The sequence below is a fragment of the Salvelinus alpinus genome, chromosome 29, assembly GCF_045679555.1.
Source record: "Salvelinus alpinus chromosome 29, SLU_Salpinus.1, whole genome shotgun sequence".
In the NCBI taxonomy this organism is placed as follows: domain Eukaryota; kingdom Metazoa; phylum Chordata; class Actinopteri; order Salmoniformes; family Salmonidae; genus Salvelinus; species Salvelinus alpinus.
Window position 1 is genome coordinate 30,457,910 of NC_092114.1, and position 12,959 is coordinate 30,470,868.

General features: G+C 43.6%; 1 protein-coding gene across 2 annotated transcripts; it reads right to left on the reverse strand.

Annotated features, from left to right (window-relative positions):
* Window positions 1-1,196: 1,196 nt before the first annotated feature.
* LOC139558417 (cbp/p300-interacting transactivator 3-like) lies at window positions 1,197-8,446 on the reverse strand. Of its 2 annotated transcripts, none has more exons than XM_071373529.1 (2): window positions 8,153-8,446; window positions 1,197-6,467 (listed from the first exon to the last, which is right to left on the reverse strand). In XM_071373529.1, exon 2 carries the CDS (start codon window positions 6,450-6,452, stop codon window positions 5,685-5,687), a length of 768 nt encoding a protein of 255 aa, XP_071229630.1. In that variant the 5' UTR covers window positions 6,453-6,467; window positions 8,153-8,446; the 3' UTR covers window positions 1,197-5,684. The 2 variants fall into 2 exon arrangements, with proteins under 2 accessions (XP_071229630.1, XP_071229629.1); XM_071373528.1 differs by having other exon boundaries at window positions 8,262-8,445.
* Window positions 8,447-12,959: the final 4,513 nt, after the last annotated feature.

The window sequence follows — 12,959 nt, forward strand, 5'->3', positions numbered from 1 at the left end:
CGAGGGAGGTGAGACAGGAGGGAGCCAATAGGGTTGGTCGTTACATAGGGAGAAACAGAAGGACGTGTGTGAGTGAAAGGAGGGAGTGTCATTTCTGAGACAGGGAGAGTCAAACATCCACAGGGTCATTTCAGAGGAAACCCAGACATGAGCACATGCACATAGCTGAGAATCATCACTGCAGTGAATCCTCCTTTCTAGAATGACTACACTAGCCTTAGGGTAATTTAAAGAGAGTTAGACTGTGGTGTATTACAGTAAAACTGTCAACACCTGTTTCAGTGAAAATAGGAGTGGTGACTCAGGAGGAGCTTATGGGGGCTGTGGTGGACAGACAGACAGACAGGTACTCAACACCTGACTTGAATGACTGATATAAGGGCTTTACAGCAGGTATTGTACATTTGAAATGTTAAAACCTACTAAATTAAGATCAGAACAGAAAGCAGGTAAAGGGACTCTGATTTCAGCACAGTCCTTAGTACAGCTACAGTATGACAGCCCATGGTTTGGAATAGCCTTGACTAGGAGTGGACTATGCCCCAGATACGTCGTTATACAATGGTGGAGGCTGGTGGGAGGAGCTATAGGAGGACGGGCTCATTTTAATGGCTGGAATGGAACAAATGGAACAGAGTCAAATGTGGTTTCCATGTGTTTGCTACCGTTCCATTTATTCCATTCTAGCCATTACAATAAGCCCATCCTCCTATAGCTCCTCCCACCAGCCTCCTCTGTTATACAATATGACTATTTAGGTCAAGGTGAGCCTCAGCAATGACCAGATTAACATATCATCTGCCCCTGTCCTGTCTGTGGATTATCACCATGGCTTCTCCTGTAGAAATAGTACCATCAGGCAACTTTGTATGAGCCTCAACTTGTACTGTTGCTTTGTATTGATGCTAAACATGAACTACAACTACCTGTCAAACCTGTTCATTATAACACTGTCATCTAATGATAGTTTCCCGTTCATCAATATCCATTGAGACAGCTATAGAGCCCATACATGGACACTACTGAGATGTCTCACTGTGCCACAGCAGAGGTATTGTCAGACTCATCGTCTCTTTGTCAGATGTAGGCGAAGTTTCAGTACAAAGTCATACATGGACTATTCAAAGCACATCAAGTAGTCATAGAGAGATACAGAGACAGACATATACACATTAAAACACACTCCATATTCTGGCTAGTTCTTTAAATAAATATTTTATTGTTGTTGAAAATAAATACATTTTCTTAAAATAGAATCAATAACATTAAAAAAGCCTTTGGGGGTTGGGAGGTGGGGGGTTACCCCCAAATGAAGTGGAGCAATTTGGAACAAGGATTTTACAATACAATCTCACAAATGTATCCACCATCTTAAGACTTCAGCTCCCACATTGCATTCCGTTCTGCTGTACATTCTCAGCGGATGTGTGGAAAAGTGGTGACATCACATCTCTTTTCACAATGTTCACATGCAGTCTACTAGGTCTTAAAGCTTCAGGCCTGTCCTGTACCCAAACCCTTATTATAATGTGACTGTTTGTTAGCCTGTGTAAACCAGACTGAATGCCACACTTAATGGTTAGCCCAGCATTCAGTCTGGTTTTACCAGGCAACCTATTTATATCAACACTCCTGTTTGTCAAATGGATGATAAACCCTAATCTCTTGTCATTAAACACATCAACATCAGCCTTTAATAACAATTATATCTGACAATGTTTTTTTGAATAGTACCTTAATTATGTCAACTTTACCTCTATTCTACAGTACATAGACACCATACACAAGAAGGCTGAAATATTATTGATATAGTTGTGATCAAATGACTTTGAGAGGCTACTATCTCTCTAAGCCTTAAAAGACAAACAAAAATATGTAATTTTCAGATTGTGATGGATTACTTTTTCATGAGGGGTTGTGAACCTGCCCTAAAAAGCCTGGTCCCAGATCTAGACAGATATAAGACCAAGTTAGCCATAAATAGCCTGGTAACAGATAAACCGACCACAGGAAATTACAAGATATGGTAATTATGTCCATATTCTGTCCCAGCACCATACCTGGACCACCCTGACCCATGTGCTGCATGCTGGCCAGCTGGCATGGACCTACTCTGTACTGGGCCCCGTTGGCCAGGTGATGGCCCTGGACCGGCCCTACTCTGTACTGGGCCCCGTTGGCCAGGTGATGGCCCTGGACCGGCCCTACTCTGTACTGGGCCCCGTTGGCCAGGTGATGGCCTGGACCGGCCCTACTCTGTACTGGGCCCCGTTGGCCAGGTGATGGCCCTGGACCGGCCCCAGTGGATGTCCATGGTTGGCCTTTGCCACGATGAGTGTAATTTCTGTTGTCCATTGTTTGTTTGTGCTCAGAGCTCTGCAATATGGCAGATCTCCAGGAGGGAGAGGGGGTTAAGAGTAGCCTGGAATCCAAACGGAATATATGCATTTTATTTCACAGATTCAGTGAAGTGAAACAATTGTGAAATACAACAATATTCCCTTTGGATTCCAGGCTAGAAAAAGAGCTGACAGACCAGTGAGTGTAGCTCTAGTATTGGAACAGATTACTACAACTCATGCATTACAGAGGGAAGCTTTCCCCTTCCCCCAATCCTCTCTTCAACCCCTCACTGCTCCTCCAACCTCTCTGTTCTGACATCTCCACAAATAACTCAACAACAGAACAGGACAGGAAGTTCTCGTACTAGTCACTGGAGCAGTAACCTTGCAAAAACATCATTATGCACAGGGGCCAGGGGGAAAGAACACTGCACCACCACAGAAAAAGACAGTTTTCTAATTACCATGGGTGCGTCCAAAATGGCACCTTATTCCCTATATAGAGCACCCTACTTTTGAGTGCCAAGTTTTCTAATTACCAAGTCATTGGGGCTGTTATGCTGGATGACCTCAATTAAGACAAGCGTGTGTGAACTGGTCATTTAAATCTAAACAGGGGAACCAGCCGAGTAAGCAAATCTATGGAAACAGCAACCAACCTGTGTGTGAGTGCGTGCATGTCTGTGTTGTTCTGCCCTGTTGAGTTTGGCCCTTCGGTAATGAAATCAATGCCACAGGTAAAGAGAGGCAACTTTAAACAACGATTAAACCAACCAAGTACTGCCAGAGTAGTGCCTAGCACTATGCTGTGTCCACAGACTGGACTAATGAACGTTGTCTACAGTTCAAGGCAGTTGAAGCAGCCTCACTGTCCAGGTCTTCATACCCAGTCAGCACATTGGCCAAGCTTAAGTCAGAGGACCAAACCGAGTCACTTCCCCTTAAAGAAGAACCTTGCAAGCTGCACATACAAGATGTTCACACACAGATGGGCAAATCCTAACTTCTACTTAAATCAAATGTTCACTTGGTCTCCCATTGACATCAATGCATGACTAAGTAAATATTCAGTGGAGGTTAGGATTCCCCCCAGCTACAGCGCTAGATTATTGTACTTCTCACAGTCCAACACTTTGTGTTTATGTCTTTTAACGGTCAATGTTGTTAAAAGTCTAAAGTGAGCTCTATGACTCAGGGAATGACCTGCGACTGACTAGAGGTACTGGTTTTCCCCCTGCCTTGCTTTCTGTGCCAGTCACAGACATGTACAGAAAATAGCCCACCGTTATGTTATGTGTGTTGTTCCTTAAATACTATCCAGTGTATTCCCTCGGCCCACCAGTAGAGATACAATATAAAGTAGTCATTAAGACTCTACTGAAACAGAGTATCTAGCTGTTTGACTGTAGAAGCTGACCCTCAGTGTTCAGAGCAGTATTCTAAGACAGGCATGGTGTGTTTGTAGTTCTCTTAGTATAGAGATGTTACTGTGTATGTGCTGCACTACTTTGCCAGTGATTAAACTGAGGACATGTAATATTCAAGGAAACGTACGTTTTTAAGGTGGAGTTACACAAAGCAACTTACACACAACTTTATTTGCAGTTGCAGGTTGCAAGAGACATCATTTCAAGCAACTTGGCTGATACACAAAGCAACTCAAATGCAATTTAAATTGTATGCAACAGCCAATCAAATTGAAGCTGCTTTTGTTTTATCATTCAATATGGTTTGAGAATTCTAAACTCACCCAATGTCATCTGCTGCATTACATCTTGATTTCATAAATTATTAGTTTATCCAACCATTTGCTTATTGTATAAAGATTGATTTAGCCAAAATGCTGGCAGTACATTTTAATTATCTTGCCAAAATGAAATTGCCAGCACTGTTTTATCAAGTTAGCCAGCAACGAGCTAACCAAGCTAGCAACAAACTAAGCTAACTAGCGAGCTAGTGCAGTTCATGCCGTTGCTAACCAAGCTAGCAACAAACTAAGCTAACTAGCGAGCTAGTGCAGTTCATGCGGAAACAAAATATCAGTTGAAACGTGTCCAAGAGGTCTGGGTTCACTTAAAAAAATACATGTATTGACTGACAAAGCATGTACATAAACCTTAACTAGCCCCGATGACAATATTTAATTACACAGCTACCGTTTGGCAAATGTCTCTTCTGTCTACCTTGATCACGGTTCCCGCAGCACTGACAGATGTGTTGTTGACATGACAAGTGGCTCAAAGTTCTGAACCTTCAAATGGATCATGTGACAAAAGCATTTGTTTTGATTGGCTGTTGCTTGCAACAAGTAGAAAAAGTTGAAACGTTGCAACTGGATACAACTGAGTTGCTTATTATTTGCAGAGGGTGTTTCACAAAGCGATCAAGAAGCAACTCATTTGCATGCTACCAAAGTTGCGTGAAAATTGCTCTGTATAACTGCAGCCTAAAGATAAATAGAATGTTGTTCTGATGATGTCATCAGATGATGTTAGGAAGAGGAACCAGACCCCCAGGCTAACACAGTTAACTCCCAACCAATCAGAGACTAACCCCATCCACCCAACAAAACCTAACCCCAGGCTCTTACTAAAGGAAATGTTAAGGTAACGAGGAAGAAATCCTCCAAGCCTGTTTTGAAGAACCAGCCTTCAACATACACACAATATAGTTAGGCATCTTTTTGAACAACTCTTTCTCCCCCAACAGCCTAATTCATAATCAGACGACCAACTTCTTTAACAACTCAATTTGTCAAATGTCCGCTAACTACTTGGTGGGGTGAATTCATAAATAAATACATTTCTATAAGCCATAGATCGAATCTAGTAGTCCCAGGTGAAGCAAGATAGTCTTTCTTTGTATTGTCTCAGCTTGTCTGTCTCGTCTTCCCGTCCTGCTGAATGAGTCTACAATCATCCCACAGAACTCAGCACACACAGTACACTATGACATGGGTGGCAGCCCAGAGGCAGGACGGAAGGCAGTACAGATTAGACAGAGGCCACTGCGTCAGAGAGAGCGCCAACCTGTGGCTGGGCTGACTGAGCTCAGATCTCATGCCAGCCTGATGCAGAGCAAGTTTTTGTTATTCCTCCTTTCTTTCTGTCCTTACAATTCATCTTAAAAACAGGTAGGCCTACTATTCACAAGTAGGTCAGTGTGTTCTGTAGGCCTAATATACATGGTCACAGACAGATAGCCTAAACTCACACAGAACAGAGAGATAGTCTGTATCCTCTTGTATGTGCTGCTGTGGCTAGTCTAGTTTGTGGTTCAGTCTTTCTCTGGGCGCCGGCCTGTTTTTACAGCGTCTTTCTTGATCTGGCTGTTGTGTATCTCTCAGCAGCTCACGGTGCTCGGCTGCTGTTTCATAGAAACAAAGTCAGGGATGAAGTCAAACTCGTTCTGACATAGGAACAGTTCCGGGAGCTCCTGAACCCGGTCCAGACCCAGCTCCAACACCAGTGCTGTCAGAACCTCCTCATCTATGAGGTCTATGTCCATATTCTGTCCCAGCACCATACCTGGCCCACCCTGACCCATGTGCTGCATGCTGGCCAGCTGACCCGGCCCTACTCTGTACTGGGCACCGTTGGCCATGTGATGGCCCTGGACCGGCCCCAGTGGATGTCCATGGTATTGGGTGTTGAGTTTCTGGAGGTGCATGGAGGCCATGAGCTGCTGGGAGGTGAGCCCACTGGGGTGGTACTGTTGCTGGGGATGCTGGGGCTGTTGCATGTGGTGCTGCTGCTGTTGTTGTTGTTGTTGTTGTTGTTGTTGTTGCTGTTGCTGTTGATGCTGTTGGTTATACATCATCTGGTTCATCTGGTGGTGGTGTCCTCCCATCTGAGCCCCGTTGACCTGGCTGTTCACCTGACCGTTCATCCCAGCCGGCCCCACCATCCCCAGTCCGGGCCGCTGCCTCATGGCGGCCTCCATGGAGGTCTGCGGCACTCTGCCGTAGTGCATGACCTGGCCGTTGGGGAGGGTGCGGAGGCCAGGCTGGGGCACGGCGTGCTGAGGAGGGCCGCCCATACCACCCATCCTGTAGCCGTGGAGGGCCGTCGCAGGGCCGTGGGACATGGGCATCATCATGTGGTCTGCCATGGCTTCTCTGTCACCCTGCAGGAGGAAGGACAATGTTTACGTTAGTTATGATGATGACTCTGTATAAGAACATTTACATGGAAACCTTTACTGTCACCCTGCGGAGGAGGAGGAGGAGCAATGTTGCATTTTAGTTGCAAAAGTAGTGTGCTAGTAGTGGAATAGATGAATACGTGGATTGATTGGGGGTATTCGGCCAGGAACCAAAAGGTCACTGGTTCGAATCCCCGAGCCAGCAAGGTGGGAAAATCTGCCGTTCTGCCCTTGAGCAAGACAGTTAATTAAGAAGTCGCTTAAACAGCCCATGCACCTCTCAGATTCAGAGGGGTTGGGTAAAATGTGGAAGATAAGGTATCCCCCTTTCTCTACACCATCAGATAAATCTGAGGGATACAGCCCCCTGAGAACATAACATTTCCCAACACAGCCCTATACCATGACTGTTCTTTTAACAGTATTCAATAGCAATAGACAGTATACTATGAGTATTTCAAACAGTGTTGAGTCAGTATTCCTTGACATTTATTCAGATGACGTTTAGGGGGCATTTACACTTTGGTTTGACTGTAATTTTGACCACAACAACATTACGCATAGCCTACTGCATGTATCCGCTGCCAGTATTTAGCCTATTGCACGGTGGGAAATACCAGCCATACCTTTTTCGTTGAAAGGACGCAGAGGATCGTTTGTCGAATTTTAATCGGTAGTTACATAGTAATAAATAAGGTCCTACATGCACTATGACAGTAGGATGCATCCGCGCGAAAGGAAACCAACGTTTACAAACATTTCGTTAAGCAGTGACGAATGAACAAGATGGTCATTACAATTTTTGCTTATGGGAACAATACAATGGAAAGAAAAATTAAAGACAATGCGCTACGATTCATTAATTCAGAACATAATCTGTATTTGTGGCACCTCTGTAACACCAGAATTAAAATGGCACATCAACGCATAATTTTCCCACGCACAATTACGCAAGGTTAAAAATGAATGACATCGTTAATAACGTGCGTGTCTCTATCACTGCATGGATACAATATGATGGTGCAGCCCTTTGGATACCATAGGAGTGTGGCTCTGTACATGTCTCTGTCTTTTCACTGTCTGCTTGAAAACAAAGAATTCCGTGTTTCGTTCTTCTCTTTTCCCCAAAGATGAACTCCAGTGCCCCTGGCGCTAAGGTTTCCGTTCAAACCTCTTTGTGCTTTAGCAATAAAAAAATAGCTACGATCCGATGCAATCGTTTCTAAAATCTCAATAATTTAGATAAAAAACACAGTGGATTGGTATTGTCAACAGTCGGACAAAATCCATACAATTGTATTTGGGCTATGCACGCGTAAACATTTAGGGATCTTAACATTAATTCCGTCTATGCCACATTTTGCAAAAGGCTAAATGGGGAGCATCAAATAATTATCGAGGTTATAATTAAAAAGATTTTAGCCGTGTAGTTTAGGGATTTGCATAGGGGCCGATTTCATTGAACAGTAAAAAAAAAAAAAAAACGTATACCACATAACAACAAAAATAATAATGCCGTTTAAGTGAACTCGATTTTTCAATATATACAGTTCAATTGTTTAGTAATTTATTATACAGTATCACTGCAATATTGCGGGTGTCTGAACAATCGGGTACGTAAGAAATCGCAAATAAAAACAAAATCAACCGAACAATGGTTCTCCTACCTTCCCTCAGCAATATGACACGGTCTCTCTCTCTCTCTCTCTCTCTCTCTCTCAATTCAATTTCAATCTCTCTCTGCAATGAATTTCCCCTTCACTAGACAACGCTTACCAGCTAATTGTCCTTGCTCTGAAGTTCTACTGAGTTCTGCTTCTGGTATTGGATTTCCGTCTTTACTTCCAAAGGCGATGCTCCAGGTACATGTATTTCATCGAATTAGTGCACTGTGGAGCGAGCGAGATTAGTTTCTAGTACGTGTCACCGTCACCGGAGTTACTTTTCTGGGTCAGCTCTGGGATTATATACATGTATAAACCAACCAGCGGAGTTGGAAAGAGGGAGAGGTGGAGCTACTGTCGTCTCTGTATCCTTTGTTTCGATTGGCTCGCCTTGTGACCCTAGTACAGACTTGGCGCACGTTGAACAATTCATTAACTGATACGGACATGTTTTTGAATGTTGGCGTTATGTATCATACGACTCCTTTGATTGAACATGTACTTGTTGTGGCCCTATATATTTTTTAGCCTACTAGGGGCCACATATGGTGGCTAGTAAAGGATATGGGGTCAACAGAGAGCAGATAGTGCATTTTACAAACCTCTCAATAGGCTACTTACAGAGTTATGATACAGGTGGACTATATATGATACATATGATACAGGTGGACTATATATGATACAGGTGGACTATATATGTGAACAATCATCATCATCATCATATCTGTAATACTTTCCTCAACAAATAGCTTATATACTAGACATATAATTCATGTTTTACAACATTCTCCATGTTACAAATTAGTCTAGTTTCATTAAGGCCTTTAGAATTACAATTTTAATGACTAATTAATTTCACTATGAATTTCAGATTACAGTCACAGAATCAAATCAGAGCTGGCTATTAGAGACAGACAACGGTAGGCTCTGGTGCGTGCTATGCAAATGTATTGTTGCAGAGAGAAACAGCCTGACGATACAAATGCATGTGAACAGCAATCTCCCCAGAGAGAGAGAGCATGCTGGCATGAAGCATGTGCTAACGACATGACACCACGTTCAGCTCAGTGCACCGTGGTTTAAGAGAAACAGAAACCATAGAATAAGATGGTTGAACGGAAACCGCAGCAGAAGTCTCATCTACAGGCACAATGATTGACTAGGCGCTCTCCCTTTAAATCTACTGAGCTAGTTATGGTGCATTCATAGAGAAGGACTAGAGTAGAGTAGACCGTCTTCTTCAGTGTCCTCTCCTCAGCCCTGGAACAGAACAGAGCACAAAGGCTTAACTGCCGAATAGACAGAGAGGCTGGGAGTCTGGACAACTCTGGGGCCCAAGAATAGGACACATTCTCTTTAGCTCAAAAGTGTGTGTGTGTGTGTGTGTGTGTGTGTGAACAGTAGTGGATGCCAGGCCCCCTGCAGAGAGGTCTTGACTCTGTGGTCTTTCTCGTCTCCACTGTGATATAAGAGAAGTGTGAGAGAGAGAGGAGAGAAGGGAGTCCCCTCTTCTAAACTGATGTCATTATTTACAATGCAAATTAATGCCCCCCCGCAAGGTCTAGCACTGACGTAGGGCCTTTTACGCTATCAACCAACTACTATAGCTTGTTGAATCAAATGAAATTGTATTTGTTACTAAGCATGTGACAAATAATATTTGATTTGATTCGCAAAAATGTGTCCAAATATGGCATCTTATTTGGAGGCTTTTTTTTTTTTTTTATGAAACCTTTTTTGTTTTTGATCGTCCATTGACCTCCGTGTTGTAATCGCTTGAGTCCAATGTGGGAGCATCTAATTGGGGGCCTTTGACCTGAGTTTAGTGTCTTTTCACATGTGTTGAGGGGAGAAACATTTGTCATCCAGTTCCCTGTTAATTGGTTGAATGGTGTCAAGTCAAGTGTGGATCAGCATGTGCAGCTGGAACCTGCTTGGGCTGCATGATGTAATAACCTGGTAAATTTAGCCTCATATTGTCTTCTGAGGATTGTAATGGGTCCAATCAGAGCAAAGAGACTAAAATATCAAGAAGTCTAGAATCTCACATTCAGACAATGAATGTTCTATTTGGTTTCTTTTAATGACATCAATGGTGAAAACCATCAATCTGTCTCGTCTATTTAGAATACATCATCAGATCGTAACATCTTTTCTATACACTTTTATATCTAAGCATTCTCCCAGAGGTGAATTGCATCTAAGAAGTGACCATTTGAGAAGTGACCAATTAGTTTGTTTCTTATCTGAGATGGAGTTAATGATAAATGATCCATATGCAAAGACGTGAATGTATAGAATTTGTTGATATTACTCTGCTAGAACAAAACGAGCAATTACTGTAAGAACGGATACGGCACTGGACTCATTCTCTCCCTCCTCCCCCTCTCTCTATTCCCTCCCTATCTCTCTCGCCTTCCCCTCTCTCCCTCCCCCCGACCTCTCTCCCCTTCCTATCTCTCTCGCCTTCCCCCTCTCTCCCTCCTCCCCCTCTCTCCCCTTCCTATCTCTCTCGCCTTCCCTCTCTCTTCCTCCTCCCCCTCTCTCCCCTTCCTATCTCTCTCGCCTTCACTCTTTCTCTCTTTCTCCCCTGGTCTCTATCTCTCCCCCTCTCTCTCACTTTCTCCCCTGGTCTCTCTCCCTCCCCCTTTCTCTCTCCGTGGTTTCTCTGTCGCGCCCTATATATTCTCTCACCATATTATCCAGGCTTCACATTACTCATTGCATTCTAAGTCATCTTTCTCACAGACACATGCCCCCCCCCCCACCTCGTCTATCCGGGCCCACACATCCCCCTGTTCACACTATTTCCTTTGTATTCATATTCCAATAAACTTTTCAATGGCTTTATGTGTTGCCCAAACACAATTAATGCCATTTTAGCCAAAGCAATTATTGCTTGCACAACCAAAGTGCCATACGCAAGGCCAATCACAATAGACTGCTCAGGCTGCTGTCTACATCCCAAGTGGCACCCTATTCTCTACATAGTGCACTACTTTTGACCAGGACCATTAGGGAATAGGGTGCCATTTGGGACACAGACTTAAACTTGCCCTTATGCAGAGAGAGATAGGCCGAAAGGAAATAGACTTGTTAAAAAGGGCATTGCAATAAATTGGCACTTACATAAAATAAAATGTGTGCTTATATCCATGTAGTGGCAGAATAAATGGTTTGTTAGTTATGGGAAGCTGTGACTATACTCTAGCTAGCGGTGTGAATGTTCCTCTCTCTCTTTCTCTCTTTAAGGGCTTTATTGGCATGGGAAACATCTGTTTACATTGCCAAAGCAAGTGAAATAGATAATAAACAAAAAATGTACAGTAAACATAACACTCACAAAAGTTCCAAAAGAATAAATACATTTCAAATGTCATTATATCTATATACAGTGTTGTAATGATGTGCAAAGTACAAAAGGGAAAATAAATAAACAGAAATATAGGTGTGTGTGTGTGTTGCCCTTTTCTTGTGGCAACAGGTCACAAATCTTGCTGCTGTGATGGCACACTGTGGTATTTCAACCAATAGATATGAGTTTATCAAAATTTGATATGTTTTCGAATTCTTTGTGGGTCTGTGTTATCTGAGTGAAATATGTGTCTCTAATATGGTCATACATTTGGCAGGAGGTTAGGAAGTGTAACTCAGTTTCCACCTCATTTTGTGGGCAGTGTGCACATAGCCTGTCTTCTCTTGAGAGCCAGGTCTGCCTTCGGCGGCCTTTCTCAATAGCAAGGCTATGCTCACTGTCTGTACATAGTCAAAGCTTTCCTTACGTTTGGGTCAGTCACGGCGGTCAGGTATTCTGCCGCTGTGTACTCTCTGTTTAGGGCCAAATAGAAATCTATTTTGCTCTGTTTTTTTGTTAATTATTTCCAATGTGTCAAGTAATTATATTTTTGTTTTCTCATGATTTGGTTGGGTCTAATTGTGTTGCTGTCCTGGGGCACTGTGGGGTCTGTTTGTGCTTGTGAACAGAGCCCTGGTACCAGCATGCTTAGGGGAGTCTTCTCCAGGTTCATCTCTCTGTAGATCTCTCTCTCTCTGTACAAGTAGAGGATATGAGTAGTTTTACAGTTGTGCTGTTTAGATCTTAACACACCACTAACCCCTTCCTTCTATCATCTCCTCAGGAAAACCACCCTTCACACACACACACACACACACACACACACACACACACACACACACACACACACACACACACACACACACACACACACACACACACACACACACACACACACACACACACACACACACACACACACACACACACACACACACACACACACACACACACACACACACACACACACACACACAGGCGTGGAGGATAGGTGCTAACTGCTCTTCTGTAGCTGCTAGGCAGGTGGAGTAGAGAGGAGGAGGAGAAGTGGAGAGGTGAGGTAACACATAATGAGTCAGTGTTGTTTGTTCTCATCAGAGGTCAATACAATACATCACTGGCTTCTACTATTCTCCTCTGTCTGGGACACACAATAGGCCCACCTCTTTAGCTCCCTGAAAGTAACACACACACACTCAGACATGCAGGGACAGGCGCACACAAATACACACACACACACTCCTCTCCCTCCACCCCGTCTGGGGGAGGGGCAACCCACCTGCTGCTCCAGGTAAGAGGGACTGGAGCATATGTTGTTTACTGGATGTGTGTGTGTTTCCGTGAGTGAGGGAAGGGCCACCATCACCTCTCAGTAGATTCCTGTGTCTCCTGGTCCGTGCTGGTTGTGCTTCAACGACTACATTTGCCTGTCATTAGCCACCCACATAGTTGTCC

Bases quoted from the DNA above. Each gene is read 5' to 3' on its own strand.
- LOC139558417 (XM_071373529.1), bottom strand. From the start codon at position 6,452: ATGGCAGACCACATGATGATGCCCATGTCCCACGGCCCTGCGACGGCC.